This window comes from Anarrhichthys ocellatus, unplaced genomic scaffold (assembly GCF_004355925.1).
Source record: "Anarrhichthys ocellatus isolate YVR2014 unplaced genomic scaffold, GSC_Weel_1.0 scaffold2, whole genome shotgun sequence".
Classification (NCBI taxonomy): domain Eukaryota; kingdom Metazoa; phylum Chordata; class Actinopteri; order Perciformes; family Anarhichadidae; genus Anarrhichthys; species Anarrhichthys ocellatus.
The window spans coordinates 17,946,509-17,970,125 of NW_022280032.1; the positions used below are offsets into that span (position 1 = coordinate 17,946,509).

General features: G+C 41.1%; 1 protein-coding gene across 1 annotated transcript in view; it reads right to left on the reverse strand.

Annotated features, from left to right (window-relative positions):
- Positions 1-21,268: 21,268 nt before the first annotated feature.
- Positions 21,269-23,617, reverse strand: part of LOC116389293 (solute carrier family 66 member 2) — a gene marked incomplete at its 5' end in the record, with an annotated part of 39,723 nt that continues 37,374 nt past the window's right edge. Inside the window, one exon of the mRNA XM_031857896.1 lies at positions 21,269-23,439. Within this exon, the coding sequence (XP_031713756.1) occupies positions 23,265-23,439 (175 nt within the window). The remainder of the gene's footprint in view (positions 23,440-23,617) is intronic.

Sequence of the window (23,617 nt, forward strand, 5' to 3'; positions counted from 1 at the left end):
TCCACCTCCCCATCTCTGTCCAATCGTAAGACTTTATCATCACATATCATCTGTTAGTAATAAACAATTATGTTTTCTTTAACTTTTCTTTATCTGACTTGTCTCTCCTGATTGAAATGCGATTTGTCTGCAGCAACACCCTAAAAACTCTCAAACACCCAAGACATTTGGCTCTAATACATTCACCTTTGGGGGAGGGACTGGACTGTCTTTTGAAGCCTCCATATGATGTGTATTTCATCAGACATTCAGTCAGACGTCACTAGGAGTGTTTTTCCTCCCCACTGCCCTGACTTGATCCTGAAAGTTTCCTTTCTCTGAGGAGACAAAGGAAACAGTAGCCTAACAGTTGGAAACACGACCCTTGCTGACTCTCATAACACTCTCAAGTTCTCATTAAGGGATGCTTCTGTCTTCCTCGATCTGATTACAGGTAACAGATCACACAGTATCGGGCCGTTGGATCACAATAGAGCACTTGATAGAGTGATAATATCGCTGGCGAGAAGAAGAAGGACCTAATCTAGCCAGGTGATCAGCAGTAGCCGCCTATTCATCAACATTACATTAATTGGATGGCTATTGATTCTCTTGAGGAAGCCGGTTGCATTTAGTTGGTTTCACAACTCTGCAGTGCAGCATGTTGTGCTTCTTATTTAACATTCATGTGCATGTGATTTTCTCTGTTTGTGTGCGTGTGTTTTCAGGTATGTCTGTGTGGGGTGACCGTGGCTCACTGGGTTAAGAGGGTTGTCTGGTAACCGCAAGGTCCCAAGGCTGGGACGTGTCCTGTGTCGAAGTGTCCCTGAGCAAGACACTGAACCCCTAACCTCCCCTGTCATGGGCAGCCCACCGATCATATACAGGGATGGGTCAAATGCAGAGACAAATTCCCAGGATTAATTTAGTATAATAACTAATAATAATAATAATTAAAAAAATAATGTATTTATTGGTGATGGGTATCAATGTCCATGCGTAGTCCACTATGACACAAAAACAATACAGATTAATTTGTAATGAAGCAATGCATATCCAGTGATTTATATTTACAATTTGTATTAGTTAGTGACTACTTAGTTATTTCCTTTATTTCTTTTGCCACACAAACAATGGTTGGGAACATGGGAAGGTAGACACAATGTTTTAGCCAGTCCGTGAAGAGGGTGAATGTTTCACTTTAATGCAGTTGACTAGATATTGTTTACCTCAGATCCTGTGTCAGTGCCATCCTTCTGAATTTGGCAAGTCGACAAAACAAGGACACACTTCCTTGGAGATAAAACAGCGCATGGCTTCAGTAACGTGGACGAGTTGGGGACATTTGGAAGTAGCATTAGCTGCTCTGTGCTTTTTCGCCTCACAGGTTTCCATGGATCGTGGTTATACCTGGAGGGGCTGTGTCTGCGGCCGTAGCCCTGCCTGACACCCACTGCTACTATTATTATTATTATTATTATTATTATTATTATTATTATTATTATTATTATTAGTCACATTTTACTAATATTACTGCTACTAACTTAATCATTCTACTTTATCCACTGCTACTATTATTATTATTAGTAGTAGTAAAACTTTTTTGTAATATAATATATAATTCTTGCTACTACTGCTATTACTGCTCTTATTATATGTTATTTTTTTAAATACATGTTTTAAAGACAATGTTGTACATAGTTGAATCTTTTCAGTGGACAGCCACAAGCAGGTTAGGCTAATCACCATATGTAACCACAGCCCTCTCAGCGTATATTATTCTGTGATTGGGGTTACACCGACTTTCCCTACACGTTATATTTTTACCATCCAACAGTGAGGTGCATTTACCAGAGCATTTTAGTGAGCTCAAAACTGTCTGCCTTGAAACATAAAATATTCGATTCATCTTCTCTGATTTGTTAGAAGTAATTTTTTTTTTTTTTTGCTACGGTCTGACAGTGTGAAATATTATGCACATGTTGTGTTATGCATGTTGGCCAGTGCTGTGTTTGCACTTTTGACAGTTTAATCTGGGCTGCCCTCATTGTTAATCAGAGCATCCCTTCTAACCATCTCACGATGCTATAACGCATGTGGAGCGGTCATTTTTCACCCTAACTGCCCCTGGGTTTCTGGGTGGTGAGGGAGCGTAGCAACACATACTATTACTGTCAGAGGTATGCAGGCGATCAGTCTCTGTGACAGCGGGAGAAACGAAGAAGAAAGAGTGAGGGCTCTGAGAATGTGCTAGGAGGAGGTGAGGACAGTGACAGTTTTGCCTTATCGAAGCTCTCTGTCACTACACAGCGGCCTACAGAGGAGCATATGCCCACGGCTGGTTAGTATGAGACTGATCACACACACCGGCCTGTTAGTTCTCCCTCATTTGATGTTTCAGTCACAACTGAAATGGATTAGCTGGCCTGCCAGTCTGCCTCACTGTGACAACAGTGACTCTGTCTACCTTATCAGCCTGTCCTTCCACTGCTGCCCAATTCCCCATTTATTGGATCGAACACAATATGCAAAAATGAAACCAGGTATTTTGTTGTCACCAAATAACATTTCTCATGCATTTTTATTTGATGGTGTTAAACGCCTACGCTACCTGAGGATGCAACGGAGATGAAACAAGTGAGTGAGTCATCAGAAACACCAACGCCACCAGCATCATTGTTATTACTGTCATTATGAAAATGATGATGCTCAGTTACAGTCACTCCTGCCATATTTATCATTCTAAAGATCGTTTGCAGTCTTGTTAAAAATGTATTTAAAGGGAAAAGAAGAAGAGAAAACATTTCCAGAAAAGTAATTTGGAGCTTGTTCCTGTCGTATGTTTTAGGCTTGGCAGTGTTGTAGCTTGTACACACATTGCTCATTTGGACTCAACTTGGACTGCTTGCTGCTTATTTGTCTGGGGAAATTGGGGCTCAGGTGCTTGGAAACAACTGGATCCTGAGCAGGTTGACTAACAGCCCCCGCAGGGAGAGGTTTTAAAGGAAATGAAAGGCAAAGAAACTGCCTCTAAACCTCAGGTTTTCAGAATAACTCTACAAAACTTGTAGATTGAACCTCATGGAGTGTCGCAACAACTCAGTGTTGGGTATGATTATCAGACTGTGGCTGCTTTCAGAGGTCGTGGCTGGGCTAACAAGCCAAAGGGTTCAAAGTGGCAGAAAGCATTGAATACAAAACACCCTGAGAACTCAGTGAGAGAGGAAGATGTCACAAAAATGTCACAATTTATGTCTAACTGATGCATTTGCTGCTGCACTGAATGAGGGAATATTTGGAGCTGAGGTATTTTCAAAATCTGACACTGTGGGCTCCTCTTAGACAAAATTGAGACAACCGTGCCACCCAACACCTCCCATTGACTTTCTTTTTAGCAAAAATGATTTGTAAATAATTTAACAAATAATATTTGGCAAATTAGCTCTTTAATTTTTGCCACATAAATTCCTATTTGCAATATACCTTTGTAACTCTGGATTACTTTCATACAGAAAAAAAGATTCTGGAGTGTAAAAGCGTCATTCTTCTAAGCAGATTTATGGATATTTATTTGCAACGGACATTGGGGCTCCCTTCAACTCTCCCTGAAACTGTTTGACATTATGGGAAATGTGCATATGCTTTCTTGCAGAAAGATTGATGAGAAGATTGATACCACTCCCATGTTGGCTCGGTCAATATGTAGCTGGAGCCGGCAGGCGCTTAGCTTAGCATAAATACTGGAAACAAGGGGAAACAGCTAGCCCGGCTATTAAATCTAATTACCAGCACCTCTAAAGTGCAATAGATTAACATGTTGCATCTTGTTTGTTTAATTTGGAGAAAACTGTAGTGTAAAAATGGCAGTTTATGTTTTAAGGAGGTTTTTCATAAGATTTAGTGTTTGTACAAAACTTAGCTAACCAGCAGCTGGATCCAGCTTCATATTTAACATATGATGTGAGAGTGGTATTGTCTCCCTCTCCATCCTCGCTCCCGTTACGAGCTCAAACAGCAGCATTACTTTCCTCCCAGGAACACAACGTGAAGAGCAAAATGGATCGAGAAGGGGAAGCCGTGTCAGCTCCAAGCAGAATAATAAGAGACAGGAGAAGAAAGAAGCAGAAAATAATAAAGAAAGGACGAAGCTGGCTTGGTCTGCACTATTCTGGCACTTTCTTTGAAGCCCTGACGGCCTCTCACATGAACCCTGTCATCCGTTGAAACCGCTGCAGCTTCGACAGCAACATGGACAACAATTAAGCATTTGCAGTGATACAAGCAATGTTCCGTTAGTGCAGCCGGCTTCTTTTGGAGACAGCTGCATGTTATGAAATCCCTCATGAGCAAGCATCTCTGTTTCTCAATTGATTCACGTTAATGGTGCAAACAGAAAACCGTGAGAAGAAAGTGGAGAGCGGAAACAATTGATCCCAGTGTTGCCTATATAGAAACTTGCTTAGCAAGCCTGAGCTGATGTCTTCCTCACCTACTGTACTGTGTGGTTGACTGTAGTATACTTATATGTTTTTGTGTATGGATTAAAAATCTTGACTGGGTGTTGTATTCAGAGGGTTGGTTTTGATTAAAAACACATACAATCCTTCAAGCGGAAACTTTATCATTAGTAAATGGAGATTAATAATTTTGCAAAATATCAAACTATTTAATGTCTTGATGATGCCTTTGTTCGTGTTCCTGAACAATTGAAACACTTGCCTTTTGGGGATTTCTCTTATGAGTGTATCCATGTTGTGTGTGTTTTTTATGCATCACAGTAGCTTGTATAAGTGAAGGGCACGATCATTTCTTTCTGTTTGAAATATGGTCTTTTGACCTCAGGCACTGGAAGCGGTTCAAAGCCAGAGCTGTTTGACAGAAAGAAAGGGGTGTGTGTGTGTGTGTGAGAGAGGGAAAGATGGAGAGAAAGTGATGACACATGATTTGAATTCTTTAGGCTTTCTAGGCTTTCCTTCCTCTCTTTAACCTCCTTTCACTCACTCCACTCTTGTTCTCATTTACTGAAATGATAGTGTGCACACAACAATGAAAAGGGGCATATTAATTTACAATTAACCTATAATCACTGTTCACTGTTCAGCGGCACAGAGATGTTGTGCAGTGCGTTAACATATGGGTGGGCAGAGCTGTTCTGGGAGGCAGAAAAGGCCAATTGTTCTCACTAATTGTCACGCAGGACTCGAAACAAGGGAGCACACAGTGCTGCAGGCAAGCTGGCTGGTTCACGAGAGAAGACATACTGTAACGCAGCGAGTTTAGAAAGAAAGATCGGAAAGAAAGTTTTAATGCGTCATCGAATTTCACCAGCTTTCTGGTGTATTTTCATCCATTTTCTGTAATTTCTAATCCCTTTCTTCTTATTCACAACAACAAATTAACACTTGGTACTCCTCCAAACACAAAGTAAACAGTGTGTCAGAGTAAACCCTGCACAACACAGTAATTGGCTCATTTGTAACTTTCTGGTTTACATCTGTGTCCTTGTGCTTTGTGTGATGTACAAACCACAATACCATCAGAGAGACAATCAAAAGATGAAAATGCAGTGTTGCTCTGATTTAATGTATGGACTTTCTCCTTTAATTTTTCTCAGTTGTTTTGAGGATATTACATAAATGATACACAAGCTGGCTAAATGCCATGTTTTTGTACCAGTGGAGATCCCATCAATGTGTGATTCGCAACTTTTCCCTTTGGAGGAAGGAAGTATATTTAGTCCTGCCCCTCCTCCCCCTCAGTTGGTCATGTTTCTGCCTCACCATTTGTCACTCATCACGATGAGCTGTCTACCTTGAATAAGCATCTAGCCTGAGGCAAAAGTAACCGGCGTCCATCGGGAACAACAGAAGAAATAAACCACAAGCGCAGGGAATGAGTACCGGTAATTGTAGTTGCATTGCAGTTTTCAGCAGGTCTTATCTCCTGCATCTCTTACCACGGCTACATCAAATGAAATGAATCACAATTAACGTCACAGAAACAATTTAGATAATTGTCAACTAACATCAAACAAGATTTAAACCAAAGTGACAATTCACAAGCACAACCAGCCAATTTACCCATTCTCGTCTGGGAGTCATGTCTTCATGTAGCCATCTCTTTTATTATTCAGGGCTATCATTGAACAGGCAAAGAGTCACATATCACACGCCTGAAATGATACGTTGAAAGGAACTGGGGATCCATAATAATCAGATGATCAAATGATTTCCGCTCTGTGAATAAGACCCTCGCTGTGACAATAAATGCAGCGTTTGCACTTTCTGGCCCTGGTGGTGACTTGTGACGTGGTTCACCATCGAGACTGGATGGAGCTGTATGTATATTGTCTATTCCTGTCTTAAAAAGCTCCATTGACAGACTTTGAGATGCATTTCAGGAATTTAATAATAAAATATGTAAAAATATATATGTATGGGAAAATACCCGTACCTCCGCTATCATTCCGTTGCCTGTAACTGGTTTCTAAGTAATGTTTTAAGACTCTTTGGGGCATACACCATTTGCTGTGGTCACATTGAGGAATGAGCTGCTGTCGAGCAATGGGAAGTCAGAGCTAAAACAGCATGACAGAAGCAGTTAAGGAGATCACACACTCATGCAATCCATTCCTCAGCATGCTGAGTCTCTATGGCTGGACAAGCTTAATGGAATCAGAGACTGATGCTCTAAAGCAGTGTAACCGTAACAGCATCATCCCTACTACTGTGCGCAAACATATGCACGAGTAAACACGCTGGCGTAACTCTAACAGATTAATGTCTCTTCTATGAACTAGCATTAGGTTTCTTATAACAACATTCATTAGCGACATCCAAAGCAAGAGAAAGTTGTATAAGACATGTTATGGATCAGGAGGACTCTCCCACCTCAGCAACACGCTGCAGACTTTCCACAGATGTTTGCATGGCTGGCTGGTAAGTGAGAGGGCAGCGCTGGTAAAAACAAAAGTAAAGTTCTCTTCTTTCAAGCTGAGTGTTTGAGAGCTCTCCTCCACACCAGCCTGTCTGGGCTTGCAGAGCGATGGTTAATAATTCACACTGGGAACAAGAGGTCTATAAAGGATCGCCATGATGCAAAGTAGAGGACAGGCGCCTGTTTTAGAAAGCGAGGTGTGTGGGAGGAAAAAAAGACTTCTCTCTCCAGCTCTCTCTCTGTTCCACGTATCCGTAAGCAATAGAGTTGAGTGAGTGAGAGATGACAAAGGCAGAGTGTGTGTCAGTATTTGTATGCGTGTTTGTGTGCACGTGATGCAACCATGCACGCTCTCCATGTGGGCAGATGAATCACACAGAGGGTGTGAGGGTAGGGAAAAGGTCGAGGAGTTGTTTACCAGCAGAGAGGAGAAGCAGTGGGCATTCACTGTGTGATGGTGTGTGTGTAGGTTCAACATTGTATGGGCATCGCCCTCTAAAGAGCTGTCGCTATTTGGTTCATCTCCAAGCCCTTGTGCAGACACAAGGATTTATTTTTGTACTCTTGTGTCCTGTCCCCCCCTCCCTACATCTGCACTTCTTCAGCAACAAGCAGTCCTATCGGCTACATCCTGCCTTGGCGCTATCCCCGCGGGGCTAGCACATACCCTGCAGGCTGCTTGCCTGTTCTGTGCTCGCTTGCTTTCCAATTACATTTATTTGACCTACTCTACAATTGCTTTTTACAAAATGCTTTACCATGACTTTTCCCCCCCACATAGTATACGATGTCTTTTGTTTACTTTTTTCAACAGGCTACACTGTAACTTTTTTATGAATTTCTTAACATTCAATACTATTGCTTTTTTCATCCCCTATGCCAATACTTTTTTCGACATACTACACTATGTGTAACCGGTTGTATATGGACCCAAATGCAACACACAAGATTCCAGGGATCGTAGGATTTTATTACAAACTTGCAGGTACAGGCAGAGTTAGTCAGAGTCAGGAACAGAAGGCTGGTGGGTTTACTGGGAGTCAGGCGAGACGGGTAGAACAGTCCGTGCTGGAGAGTCTGGCATCTAAAAGCAAAGAACAATCTGGCAATGTGTGTCTGGGAGGCAGGAGTCTATATAGTGGCTTGATTAGTGAGCGGAGGCAGGTGAGTGAACAGGTGAAGGGAGTTAGACTGATGATGAGGGAGTGGCTGACAAGTAGAGTGAGGAGGGTGTGGAGCTGAACTGTGACACTATGACTATTATCAACATGGCAGACTATGACTTTTTAATGATTCATCGCAGTATACTTTATTTTTTTATTGCAATACTAACTGAACTAACTTTTGCAACCTACTATACTATGATTTTTTTTTTACTTCTTTTGACATCCTGTACCATGGGTTTTTTGACTTTTTGGTCAGGAGTTAGAACTTTTTCATTGAAAACAGCTGCCTATTGCAACTGGAAACAAGGTTGGTGAGAGCTGTGAGATGGAACCAAAAGTGTAAATTTGCGGGGCGTAAAACCAAAACAATGAGCTACAAGATGCTCAAATGCACTGCACAGCTGTGGGCATCTGCTGGGTCAGGTGATAACTTTTTGTGAGTTTGTCGCTACAAGCAAAAACCTTTTACATTTCCCCTAATCACATTTTCATCCCCGGCCCACGCCAAACCAGTGAGAGCAACACAGACAAAAACAACCAAACGCTCTTATAACTTAAAACATTTTGCGCTCATGTAGCACGACATCACTCATATAAAGAAGCGGAGTGAGAAAAAAGATTGTCAAGGCCTTCTAAAATCTCTCTCTCTCTCTCTCTCTCTCTCTCTCTCTCTCTCAATCCTTTTAACTATCTTGCTCCTCTGCAGCACACCCAAGGTCAATCAGTGAGCATCTGGATTGTCCGTGGATCACACAAAACACCTCTCAGCAAAACACGACACAAAGCCCTGGTGGACTGAGTTGAACTGCTCAGAAATAATGCAGCAACCATTGACAAATCAGCAGCATGGATATAGAAACTGGCAGTAAGAGTAGCACGAATGAGAAAACATTTACACCTGCATTACATTTAAAAATATGATACATACTGCGGTAAAAATGATTTCCTGACAGGAGGAAACATAAGCTGTGACAAGCCCAGCCGTGCATTTTTTCATTTACAGTAAGCTACTGTGGAACAAGAACGGTGTGATTACGAGGCATTTGTTATTCTATCCTTATATTGCCAGAATAAATATTCACTGTGATAGAAAGCCATTATCACTAACAGACTTTCATCACCTATTTTTTATTACATCCCAGCACACTCAGAGGAATAATGAGGAGGAAGAAATGTACGTGGAGGAGACAGCTGAAGCATACATATTAAATATCCTTACACTCCTGCATAGCATTTAAACCCTCTTTCTTTTCATCATCTCTCCCATCCCTGTCACATAACCTCAAGTCTTCACAGTCAGATTCACCTATCATCTCCTCCTCCCTCCTTTTCATCTCCTCCTCTGTCCTCTCACCCTCCAGCCATCAGTTATCTCCCTCAGGGCGAGGCTGACCTTGGATCTCTCAAGAGCACTCTCAACATCTGTGCCTGGATTTGTATTTATTCGATAGGTCAGTGACACACGCAGCAAACTCAACTGCAATGCGAAACACCACAAATGTACGGAGCCCACAAAAGGTTACGCATTACTTTGCCATGAGTTTTGCCTTGCTTCTGATCCACAGAGAAAGGTTGAGCTGTATTAAGATATTAATTATGCCTATTATGCCGCTCGTCCTAACCACAGCGTGAGGGGGTGCACCCTCAGCTGTGGCTGGCTTCTGTTATGGTTTCAAATGTTTGATGACTTATCCTGCACTCAGGCACGTACAAAAAAATAATCCAATCAAATGAGCCCCGGTCCCCCTGGCTCCCTGGCATACTGGCCCCACCGGTCATATAAAACCGCACTTCACCGTTTCAGGATTGTAGGCTAGTAGCTAAAGCAATATATGGAGAGAGAGGAAGAATGTGTGTTCGGATACAAGTGGGCGAAACCCTTTTTTTTTTCAACACAGCCGGTTGAAAATCAGCAAAGCTTCCCTTTCATCTCTCCCTCATCCTCGTGCATCTATGTGAGGGAGGTGTGTATGTGGTATTGTGCTAAACCATAAGCCCGCCCCCTTTTTAGCGGTCCAATGGAATGCGAAGGATTTGATTTAAATCCCTCCTGTAACTGTACGCCCCTCAACTGTTCCATTTCACTGTGAAATATGCTACAGTACAGAAGCTAATGTCATGTCATATTCTTGATGATTGTTAATGTTTTCCCTTTGCTCCTTGAAAAGACAGCCTATTACATTTAGCAACTTTTACCTCGAGTAAGTCTGTTTCACCTTTCAAATAGTGATTGCTGATGTGTTGCCCTTCATGTTTAGAGTAAGGGCAATACAAGGGCAAATACAAAAGTGATAGAGAACACTGCTTTACCTTAGTGATATCTTAGTTATTTCTGTCAGCGCGTTTGTGTACTTATTAATAAGTATAAATGCATATACGATATAGCTTTTATGTTTTGTTTAGCGTTTATCCATTATACTTAGCAGCTTACGCAATATTTGTTAATTTCGTTACCCTTTCAAATGGAGGTCGATGGTTGTCAGCAGAAAAAATAGAACATTATACAAAAGAACCAAACCAGATTGACCTTACAGGTTTAAAGGCTTTGTCACTGTGCTTTCTCTTCTAGGACACTTGATTTGATATTTTGCATTCAGCACTTTATGAGCTTTACAGTAACATCTTCAGCTGCAATATTCGGCATCTCTCCATTATCCAGAAAGAAGCTTATAATTCCAAGATGAGGTTAATGAGCTCGTATCTACTTTCATTTTTTTTGCTTAATGACAAGAAGCTCTGCAGAAGTTGATGTTATCTTGGCAAGCCCCTCGCACAGATGACCTTTGATTACATCCCCGTCGGCACCATGCTCTGAGATGTGCTGTTAAGCCTGAGATCATCCAGCTAATGTGGTACCATAACATGCAAATGACCCGTGGTTCAATACCAGTCAGCGTTTGTCAGTAATGGTGCGTAAACCCTATGGACTGTGAAATATTGCTGATGGACACTCCGCCTTCTACTCCTTGAGTAATTGCGGGTTGAAATCGGTTTGGCGCTGATGGCAATGAAGGTTATGACCCATATCCTCATCATTATCATGGCTGTGTTTATCATTGTCTGCATCATCATCATCATCATCATCATCATCATCATCATCAAACAAACTCTAAAAACGCTGGACAAAAAGCCATTGCATCTTCATCACTGTAGGGTACTGGAGAAATACAATTTACTGAGCTTTAATTTGTGCCTGGTTTATACAATGTTAAATGTTTTGGCCCCTCCTCCACTACGTGACTTTGTGTATACTCGCTCAGTAAATTCTATTAGATCCTCAAGAATATCCTCTATATACGAGACTGTACCATACCATTTCGCCCCACTGCATTTGGGCAATCATCTTTTTCTGTAAAAGCCACAAATCAGTGGAACACCCAACCTGATGATGTGAGGAGCTGCAGCTCTATCAGTACTTTCAAAGCCAACTTAAAAAGTCTGTTGAAAGCTGTTCAGCGCTGTACTCACTGACCTTAAATCTTATGGTCTCTATGACTTGCTTTTATTTGACATATGTACATTTGTGATGTGCTATTGTGTGCAGCTTTGTATTGTGTGTTCTTTTTTGTATATCTTTGTATCATGTCTTTACCCTGTACCCCTTGTTTTGACCTGCCAAGGGACTACAGATGTGAATTAGCTTAAAGCTATAATCTGGTGCGGTGCATCACATGGTGACATTTATGTTTCAAACTGTACATGGTCCCTTTTAAATAAAATAAATAAATTGTTAGCCCCACCTGCTTACATCACCTGTCCAGCTGATAGTCTGGGGACTGGTGATGGTATTCAGTGGTATATACGGCTCATTGAATACCATCATAAACTTCTTTCCATATAAAGACATTGTCATCACCTTCACCTGAGAGCAGGAAATAGCTTTCAGCATAAGATTAATAGTCCGACTCCAAGTGTTCTGTTTCACTGCCACATAAGGGGTGGTTTCATTGAAATTGAAGCCTGGAAGGCGGAAAAAGAAACTTGTTTTGGGGGGAAAGGAATTGCAAGGGATTAAAACATTGCACACAATGGGAATACAGCGGAGTTAAGGGCATATGACCTCAATTTATTCCTGAGCTAATTGCTGAGGGAATGGAGGAATTGGGTGTGCAGGAGTGAGAAGGAAGAGAAATATTGTTGAAAGAAAACTTTTGTCAGTCTTGATCTAACACCTAACCAGAGAATGGCTGAGCAAGGGCAGAGGTGTTTATTGTAAATTTGTGTATGTACACCGAGAGCGAAGTGGACACGACCAGTCAAATTCCATGTATGCGTACACATACATGGCCAATAAAGCTGATTCTGATTCTGATTCAGGAAGTTATGTTAAATATGCCACTGAGGTTTTGAGTGAAGCTTTCCTGTCTTCTGCTTTTGCTGAGGCACCTTGTCTTAGTGCAGAGAAAACAGCTGGTGTGTGTGTGTGGGTGGATGTGTAGATGTGTTTATATGAGTGTGCTGCGTGCGTGACCTTACATGCTAACAAGTGAATGGAGGAGAGAAAGCAGCAGAGCGCTACAGAGGCAAAAGAGGACTGCAAAACACTTGCACACACAATCACAAGTACACACACACATCTCTCCTGAGCCAGAGAGGCAATTCTGCTTCAAATTGGGGGCCAGCTGTGGCACGATGACAAGGTGGATATTTCACTCTCGGATTGCAGTCCCTTCTGTTAAACTAACTTAAATTAAAGTAAAAAGTAGATCAGTTAAAATGTCCTCTGAGTAAACGTTGCATTATATTTTTTAAGGAAAGGTCACACTGATGGAACAACATCAGCAACATGAGTTCTTATGTCCAAGGCAACAATAAATGTCATTTCAATGGACAGAACTTTGCAGTTGTATGCTATACAAAGGCCTTCCTCACCTCACTGAAGGTACAAGTTCCTTAGCGGTAGCCAGCGCTGGAGGATCAACCATGGAAATGTGAGCCAGACCCAGCATGCACTTCTACAACAGTACAATACAAGTTCAAGTACAATACTGAGAAAAAGTAAGATTACAGATTTTTAATTACACAAAAAAAACAGACTTTGTTGGCTCTGTTTAGGTGCTTGAATCACTGTTTTGGCGAAACAACACTTGGAGGAAAGTATATTTAAGTCAAAGTTGTGCACTTTCTCTGTGAAGGACAATGTTGTTATCTGCATTGCTTTTAAGCAGTAAACCCCACTGAGCCGATATAATGTGCTGGTGTAGGCTTCTTCTATCATCTTCCCTTTCCTGCAGTTGAGTCTCTGTCGCTGCTTATCTGTTTACTGGCCGGCAGGCATGTTGTCTGGCTCCACTGTAACAACAGCAACTAATGTTGTCTTCCCACGTAACATGACACTTGCTGTGCTGCATTCTCCGTCATGATAGACAGCATGTACACACCCACACATATACACACAGCAGTCAATATGCACACACACACACACACACACGCGCACGCACACACGCACACAATCTGTGGCTCACAGTCACACAAACCTCCAAACAGAAAAAAAAAAACTGGCAAAACTTCACAGATAGAATACACTGTCCCCAGAACTGATCATTCCAAAACTAACCTGAGGGAGAAGACGATGTGAAAACTATTTGGCCATCTGTGGACTTGATCTTCAGATGGAAGATGTCAGCACAAGGGAGCAATTGGTGAGGTGCTGTATACTGTAGAGCTTCACTTATAGATAGTCCCAGCTGTTATGCATGTCCTTGACATTCTGTCCGAGGTACGATGTATAACCTGTGATGCTCTGCTCTGATCTCTGGTGTGGTTCTGGTTCCCCGGTTGGAGTCGCAGGCCAGATGAGACCATCCATCAGAGGGGTTTGATCCTCTTCCTGCTGGGTCCGTCCTACCCCCTCATGCTGCGTGGAGCTGCACTGAGCCAATACACCATCTGCCTGTGTCAGGCATGGTCTCCTCCTTCTACAGAAACCATGCACTGCTTAAAGGTGCAATGTGTGATACTGAGCCACCTGCTCCAAAGAAATAGGGGCCAACATTTCCCCTCTACTGGGCGGCTGTGGCTGCTCGGATTCGGCAAAGTAAAGCCCAGCGCCGGGAGTCACAGCTGGCTGGTGGAGTGATGGGTGAAAGCTGTGTAGGGGCAGAAACATAAAGTTAGCTGAGCAGGCGGGGAGTCAGGGCAGCTGTCCCCCGGGATCCGAGCAGGGTTTGCTCTGGCTGAATTCATGACATGCCCGTCTGTCTTCCAGAGCTGCTGCACGCTGTACTCCTGTCGAAGGTAACGGTGAGGACGAGGTGAGGACGGAGGTCATTTTTTCATTTCTGCTACTTTGGATTTAATCCAAAAAACTACAAAATGCACTCGGACTGTGGATATATGATTGACTGGCCCTCAGGGCAGTTCTACCCCGTCCTTTGTTCTCTGGACTGAGGAGCTATAATGAGTTACTACCGTCTCTCAAAGAACAAGTGGTATTACAAGACAGGACAGGCCGGGGCTGGTCGGTTAGCATGTTTATTTCAGTAGATAGTAGTCTCTTTGTATTTGACATAACGTCAACACTGTAACCTCTTCTTGTTATGTTGTTGCTAACCAGCAAAAGTGTTTTTAGCTTTCCTACTATGGCACACGGTGGTATTTTTTTGTTTTTTCTTATTGGGTCCTCCCAGGTGACCCAATAAGACTCACTGACAGATATGAATAATATGAGATGTGGGTTGAAAACATAATTAGAGCTGCAATCTACAAATTAATTACTTGATTCGTTGTTTGGTCTATGAAAAGTCAAAAAATTGTGAAAAATGTCACCACTTCCAAGAGCCCAAGATGACGTTTATAAATGTCCGACCAACACTCCAAAACCCAAAGGTATAGTTTACTACCAGAGAAGACTGATAGATCCAAAACAAAGCTCAAATCAGCATACATTTTTGGTATACTCGCTAAAATAATGACATGATTAATATATTACATTGAAAACAGTACAGTTGCCATAAAACCCAAACAATGAGCTGATAAATACTAAAAACAGCTTTGGGGAACCGCAGAGTTCGCTGACAATTCCCCGTGTGATCATAACTACTAAGTGACATCTTTCTCATCACTCATAGTCGTTTAATCTATATTGTCAACTTTAAATGAGTGCAGCTTTAAACATATTTGCTGAAAGAAAAGCTACGAGGAATTGAATCAAACAAACGCTAGCGACCACACTGATGTAAACACATCACAGACATTGCTGGCTCTTCTCTGTGAGATGGAGAAAAAAGTGAAGAACCTCCAAGTAAGATGTATAGAAGGCAGGATTAACCTGCAGAGGTGTACAGAATAATGCTCTCTTTGATGGATGCTCTGCATTACTTTTAACAGCTGATGCCCATGTTTCATACAGCGCTGAAAGAAATCTGTTCCTTATTCCCCATACAGTCACTGATGGATGCACCAGGTCTCCCATTGAGAGGTTCCTGGAATGTAATACAGAGTCATGTGATGAAACACTGAGACTTCACATTTGTTAGGTGACATGCTTTTTAAATCTAAACTGAAGGCTTCCAATTAGACATTTGCACAATCTTACATACAGTATATTGATTAAGCAATAAACAAAGAAAGAGATTTAAAACGAAACATCTTTTTAAAACAAAGTTTTATTAGAGTCGTCATATACACATACATGAAATGAAATCTGCATTTAACCCATCCCTAGCTAATTGGGGGCAGTGGGCAGCTGAGAAGCGCCCGGGGAGCAGTTAGGGGTTCAGTGTCTTGCTCAGGGACACTTCGGCACAGGACTCGTAGCAGCCAAGGATGGAAACGCTGACATTGAGGTTGCCGGACGACCCTCTCTGCCCCCTGGTATTTCTTTGTCCTTCTCTTCCTGGCTGCACCTCTTTGTTCTCCACTGTCCGCAGTGAACTGGGACAAAACTCATCTATCTTTAGAGCTTGATCATGTCCCGCTGTGCCCAGCCTGCCATTACAGGACATGCTTGAGGGGGGGGGGGGCGGCGCTGAATGTCCTGGACTGTGGTACCATGAGACTGCTCTAAGCCCAGAGCCATCTGGCTACGCTACATTTCCCAAAATCATAGTTGCACTTCTGCATTTCCCTCTGGTGCCTTATATTCGCTATGTTTGTCTTGTGCTTTTATTTCATCCCCTCTCTAACGGCGACATTTAGTGTAATAATATAAAGTTCACAGTTCTCTACCTTAATTTCTGCAAATGTCTGCTTTCCTGCTTCTCCCCTCTTCATTTAAGTGATCCAACGTATGCCTGTAAGGCTGAGAAACATTAGAAGACCATCTGGTATAAGATATTTTTTCCCGTGTTAGTGCTGCCTTCTGTCTTAAGAGCCTCTGCTCTCCTCCTCTCTGTGCCCGTCATCAATTTAAAAGGTCAATCTCAGAACCAGTTCCCACTAGAAATGAGCTGTAAAATGCTTTTATTAGTTTTGATGACAAGATAAGAGATCAATTTTTCTCACGGCCTCCGGCTGATGAGCTTTTAAAGTGGCTCTGCTGCTTACCTGGGCCCATAATTATAAAACCATCTGCCCGGTTCCCAAAAATGAAATGAGTTTGATCTCTTTTTCTATCTCCCTCCCCCGGTTCATTTCTCCTTCATTAGTTGTGATTCTGCCTCCGTATGTCTACATACTTTACAGAAAATGTCAGGAAGACAGCGGCTCCCAAGAACACTGTAGCTGTTGGTGAATAGCAGCTGGATGATGTCCATGTTCCAAGTTACTCTTACAGGGATTAAGTTGAATTTATGTTTTCAAAACATACACATCTGGGTGCTGTTGATTATAGTGCACAAGGTTATCCAACTATGGGATGAATTGTTTTTGGAAGGAAGTCAGTAACTACACCTGTAGCTGTTGATGACAGTTTGGAAGCAAACCATGTTAAATATTTTAGTAAAGCTGCATCACATCAGTTTGTTGGCTATGGTTTAGGAAGCAGCTAAATTGCTATAATTAACAGTTAAATGTGTGAGTTCTGTTTGTATTAGACTTCAATGTAGCAAAGAACGTTTTAAAACTATTTCAGCTGTGATTTACAAGCGGTTATTTTTTTTCAAAAACTAGTCTTGGACAAGCTGCTCCCGAGATAAAAGCTTCAGCGCTGAGATATATTTAGAACATTGTGTTTTGGCACTCTTTGAATATGTGCTTGAATAAGATACAGCAAAAAATAATGATGAAACTTAAAGCCCTCCAAATCTTGGTTTTAAATCTTTTCAAGACATGTGACCTCACTTTTTTAAATCCTTCATTCATTTCTAAATCTCTAAACTACAATATCTTACAATATCAGTTTAATTAATTTGCTTAAAGAACACCAAACGGTCTACTCACTGTATGCTCCGTTTCTTTACAGACAATCCTTCTGAAGAGACGCTATAACAGTCAAAGATGATGCAGTACAAGGCAGCTCTTTGTAATAACGCTATGATAAAACATTCTTATTGCAATTAAATGGAAATGGTAGTTTGAGTTTTGTCAGTCTACTGTATACATAAACAATTATAGGCTTATTGGTTTAGTGCATTAAAACGCAGCACATTATGCGACTTGTTTTGGTATGCCAACATTATTAAGCAAGCATGATAACCAATTTACTTTACTATAATTTATGAATAGCTTGATGATATGAATCCATGTAAATGAAAAAAAAAAACTAAAAACATTTGTATTACTTGTTCTTTTAAGAACCTCTGAAACTAAACCCCCCACCTTGTTTCTGATCTGAACAGAACATTCCTGAAAGCACTAAATTTGACATTGACTAAAATTGGTTTGTTACAAACTGAAGTTTGGAAAACTCACTGGTACACTTCTGCCTTTCGCAGCATGACGACACACTATCATTAGCACACGGAGCAGGGCGTAACATCACAGACGTGAAGTGCAGGTGGACTATTTCAGACCACCACATCAATCACTAAAACAAGCCACTGTATAGACGGACATGTCGGACGATCCGCTGATGGATGGCTGGACAGGAAGACAGGAAGGCGAACGATGGCAGGCAGGCCAGATGGGTCCTTTATGAACAAGATTTACTATGAAATATCTTGAATATATCATGGGAAAAGTCATGTGTCGTTGCTGGCTGAACAGAAGAGTGATAACCATCAGACAAACTGCATGATACCGGTACAACATACTGCCTTCAGGTACACAGAGACGCTCCATCCTGACTTGTAGTCAACTTATTATTAATGGACAAGCCAGATCAGGAGATGAGTACAGTGAATGCACCTACAGGTGAAGCACACAGTCTGCTCATCTATAAACCATGGAGAAGATGCCCATTATCTACTATATCCATTTTACTATCTATACTGCAGTGCTCTTTTGCACTGCAGTTTTATCTTGTGATGGTGTATGCAAAGCAACAAACATAATATTCATAATTCATAATTAATAACCCTTACTCATCAATTTCCCCTCTTGTGAGCAGCAGCAGCAGGCACAGTTTGACTCTGCTTCAATCGTTTATCATGATTGATTTGGTGCACAGGTCCACTCTCAATCCTTTTTAAATAGAGGAATTTAAGGTTTTTCACGGACAACAGGCACACACGGTCTCCATCACAGCTGTGTTCGATGGATGCAGTGGGAATTGTTGTATACAGAAGATTTATATCCAGGTGTTTTTTTTTTTTTTAACCTTATGATTCAGGTCTGATCATCTTGGTTGATCAGGATCAAACTTTGAGGTTTTAGTTCAGATTTTGGGTAGAAACCCTGTCAAAGTCCAGCTGTAAGTTGCAGCAGCACCCTGCTGGGCTCAGATCAGATCAGTTTGTTTCATCTCAGTGTCAAACCTTTTCTTTTAAACATGCTCCAAGACTTTTATTCACTTTAAAACACACTGCCAGTAACAACACAAGACCACATACTGAAATATAAATAGTTTATATTTGAGAAAATATCATGATAAATATTTCACATGCCTATAATTCCCATATGTAATGTCATTAGTGTATACTGTCAGATACCACTACATTTGATGGTAACCGTCATACTGTTACATGACATTTAACTGATTCTTTAAAATACTTTAAAAGGCAACAAGTACTTCTTGGTTGTACTTTTGGTTTATCAGATCTTGTAATACATTACCTGAAGAAGCCTCATATTAAAACTTTAACTAAAATTCACATAAATCCTTTCATGGACTGCTTTGTGTAAGAACTTATCATTTGTCATTTTTTTCATGTTACATAAAATATATATCTTGCATCCGGTGAGGTCTCTCCCTCCTCAGAAATGACAAACCTATTTCTTATCAGTGTTGCAGTGGTAAGGCAACATGTACGTTTATCATAGTGGGAGTTTGGTGGAGGGATTATCACAACCAGGCAGTGTGTGTGCTAGTCTGTCCTATTGCCCTTGAGAAGGAAAGGCCACAGGGAGCCCACATGTTACACTAAATCCTTTGAGGGAGCCTTTCTGAGCTGACTGAGAGAGACAATATAAAGATACACATCTGGTGATAAAAGCATATTGAATACAGAAATAATGCAATTCCAATGCAACTGTGGTATGCTGGGTATATGAGATAACACACACATACATATTTCAATATGGCAGCTTACAGATGTAATGTAAGATAGTTGAAATTGAAGAATGGACATATACCCACATGGAGGGAATTACACAATGGAAGGTCACAGAACAAAAAAAAAAGCTGAAAGCTTGCAGTATTACCCGGTCATCAGAAAAGTTGATCAGCAACCTGGACAGTTCTGTAAATGTCATTTTGACTAATCCCAAAAATAGTAACAGCACAAGCAGAAGTATTGCTATGTACACGTACACATACATTCATACACAAACACAGAAGGAAATGCTTCTCTTTTTAGCTTTTGTTCGATTCTCCTCTGGCCTGTGGTCTTATAATGCCTTACAATGATTGATAATAAAACTTTCTACAAGATGATCAACCTTAAAGCAATAGTTGGACATTTTGAGAAATAGGCTTATATTCTATTTTTTTTATCCACGTCCTTAATGAAAGTTAGACAAGAAGTCTGATATTACTCTATGTAGCAAAAGCCAGCACTCAATTATCTTAACTTAGCATAATGACAGGAAACAGCTAGCCTGGCTCTGTCTAACACTTACAAGTCTTACAGCATACCAGCACCTCCCAACATGACCATTATCTGGGCCGGAACCAGTAACTTCCTGGAGGTGTTATGAGCAGTGCCAAGCTAGCTGTTTTCCCATTTCCAGACCGTATGCTAAGCTAAGCTACCGGGCTGATGGCTGTAGCTTCATATTCAGAGTACAGACATGAGAGTGATACTCTCATGTCTACTTTGTGCAAAAAAGCCAAAAAGTGCAACTCCCAAAATGCCAAACTATTGCTTGATTACAATGACAGATAATTAAAAAAAAAATGCACGTAATATCATAGCTGAGGTGACATATGACACTGAGTCACTTTTATATTTAAAATGATCTTATGCATTGTCAGATTATGAAAAAGTAATTCAGAATTTCTTATCAAAATTCTCCATCTAGTATATATTTCCTACATGCTGACCCTGAGCTGAGGATAGTACTGAAATGTACATTCTGCTACCTTTACTAATGTTATCTTATGGCTGAGGGAGGCGTACTGGCAGGTAGGAGGAGGTTGTCTGTACGATGCAAACCATGACCATTGCAGTGTGAAATTTAAACAGTTTACTGGGAAGAAACTACAAACAGACGGGTTTAGATTAACAGACGGACACAAACTGGCTGCTGAATTCAGAATGTGAGCAAAAGACTTAATAAGCAGGTATAGCAGCTCTACTACTTCATTAAATCATGCCATGGGGGAACTAAAAAGAAACCTGCGCTGACTACTGATCAGATGCTGGCACTGAATTTTGTCATCGTGCATCGATAGAAGACTATACATGCGATGAAAGGGAACCTAAATAATCTCATCAAAAATAATTTGGGGGCAAGGCAAGGTCAGAAAAAGGGGAATGGTATGTTTTCTTTTGGCTGAGGGGAGGGTAGAGAGTGATATTTTACTTTTTCACCCGGGATTCATATTTTATTTTAGCCCTCCCTTGATATAGTTAATCATTACATAAACAGCTAGATCTGTTATGCAAGTCAGTCACTGTGTGGGTCATACAATGGGTAATAAGAGATATAACTGATCTTATACATAAGTCTGATCTAATATATACAGTATATATATATATATATATATATATATTTTTTATTTTTTTTTTTTGGAATATGGGGTGGGTTAAAGATATTACAGCTCAAGTCCCTCAGAGCTGCCTCCAGGGCCCAAGTCACCCAATGGGAGAGGTAACAAGTTATTTACTACTAGCCTTTTAAAAAAAATAGAGAGGGACTCAATAAATTTGTCAATTTCCAGTCGCACTTCTAATGTGTGCATTGGTGGCTACAGTATAATATCATAAATATTTAAAGTATTAAAGTGAGTAGGATTTAGTGGCCTCTAGCAGTGAGGTCGCAGATCGCAAGTAACTGGACATCAGGTCACTCACCCTTCCCTTTCCAAGCGTGTCGGCGAACTACGGTGGCCTTCAGGTAATGTAAACATGTGAAAGTCCCTCTCTAGAGCCAGGGCTTGGTTTGTCCGTTCTGGGCTACTCTAGAAACACGGCGGTGCAACATGGCGTACTCCGTGATGGGACCCGCTCCCTTTGTAGATATGACGGGCTCATTCTATAAGCTAACACACAGTTGATTCTTAGTGCCAGGGGATTATACACTTTAGAAAACATAGTTGTGAATATTATATTCCATTTCTGCTAAAAGATCCCCCTAGATTCTACACAGTGCTCCTTTAATTTAGGGTAAACAATTAAACAAGTTGTACCGGTTTACTATTGTTCAAATATTTTGAAATATTGGGGGGAGGGTGCTTTTTCTTTTTTTCATTCAAAGGGAGGGTCAAAAGGAAATATTAATAATGAAGGGGAGGGTCTTCCTTTAAAAAAATGTAATATAAGATTTTACCCCACACCAATCTCCAAACCAATTTCTTTAAGCATGAAATTAAGTCTCGCTTGGTTACATTTCATTTCCAAGTATTGCTCGCTTTAGAGTCAGAGAACTGCAGTGGGTATTAAATGTCTTCAATAAGCGATCAAGGTAAAACACACTGTTATATTCCTGCTGATTATGTTAATTAATGTAATGTTAATTATCCAGAATGCTTACGGGTAATTATTTCACTGTCTCAAAGAACAAGAGCGCTTTTTGGAAGAGCAAAAAAGACATGACAGAATGAGTAGATAGAGAGGTAACAATGACAAGTAATGGGACGAAGACTATGTGATATAAACGACAATGCCACAAATATTCAGTAATACTGGTACATTACATTACATATTTTGATCTGAAGTCTGACATGTTCTTTGGTGTCTACAAAATATTTTGTGACTGAGGTGCAGTGCAAAGCATTGCAGCATGGCCACATGTTTTCACTATTTTCCTTATACTGTTTTCATATCCTGTGAAAGACCTGCATGGCTTCTCAATTAAACCACTAAGCAGAGTCATAACACACAGATTGATGTCCTGTGTATTTACAATTACTTGGTGTACGTGCTGTGGCCTTGGCTTGGTGCAAAAATCTATTTTGGCTGCACAAACACACCAGCAAGTATGCCGCACCCAAACACATACACACTATGTATCATGAGAACAGTTCAGTGAAGTGTGTAGTGTGAACTGGGAGCCTCATCAGTCAAGCAGGAGATTCCAGTGCAGGGCTACCGGTGCAGGACTGGTTGCTGCAGCTGCCAGTACAACAGCACCGATCTGCTGTCAGTGAGCTGCCAATGTGAGTAATGTTACAGTTTCCATGTGCAGTACCCTTCAGGATCCAAGTAATGTAACAGAGAACAAATAAATAAATAGTATAAAATGCTAAAAATGCTCCAAAGTGCTGCCTTGTCTTAAAAAGTTAAAGGCAAAGGTGTGGTTATTAGTGCTTGACTGAAAATGCTAACTAGTTTGATCAAGGCTAAAACGGTTTGCTTCATTGCACTTGAAGGTAAATCATTTGGGTCTGATGATCCCATATATGTACACTGTATATATCAACGTTGGTTTTGCCTGTGTTCTTGAAGCTAAATGTCTCCTATGATAAATGAATCAACTTAGACTCATTGAAATTTACACACAGGCCCTGGGTTCCTACGTTGCCCAAAGCTACAGCCATGTTCAACCTAGTTTGACCCGTGTGTCTTGGCTGTATAAAAGGACCTGCAGCAGGATGACCACGTCAATTATGATCTGAACTGACCCGCAAACCCAAAACTGAGACGGGCTTTCGTTCATCACGAAGTAGGTGGTCTTGAAGACGTCCCCGGCCGTCCACAGCAGCACCATCTTCACACTGGAGCAATGGGGACACAGAGAGGTGAAGGTGTGAGGACAGGGAGAATTAAGCAGTTTTCTCTCAAAGGATTCATTTGACATTTGGGAAAGATGCTTAGCATAAAGACTGGAAACAGCCGACCTGGCTTTGTCCAAAGGTAACAAACTGCACAACTGCACAACCCCCCCCCCCCCCC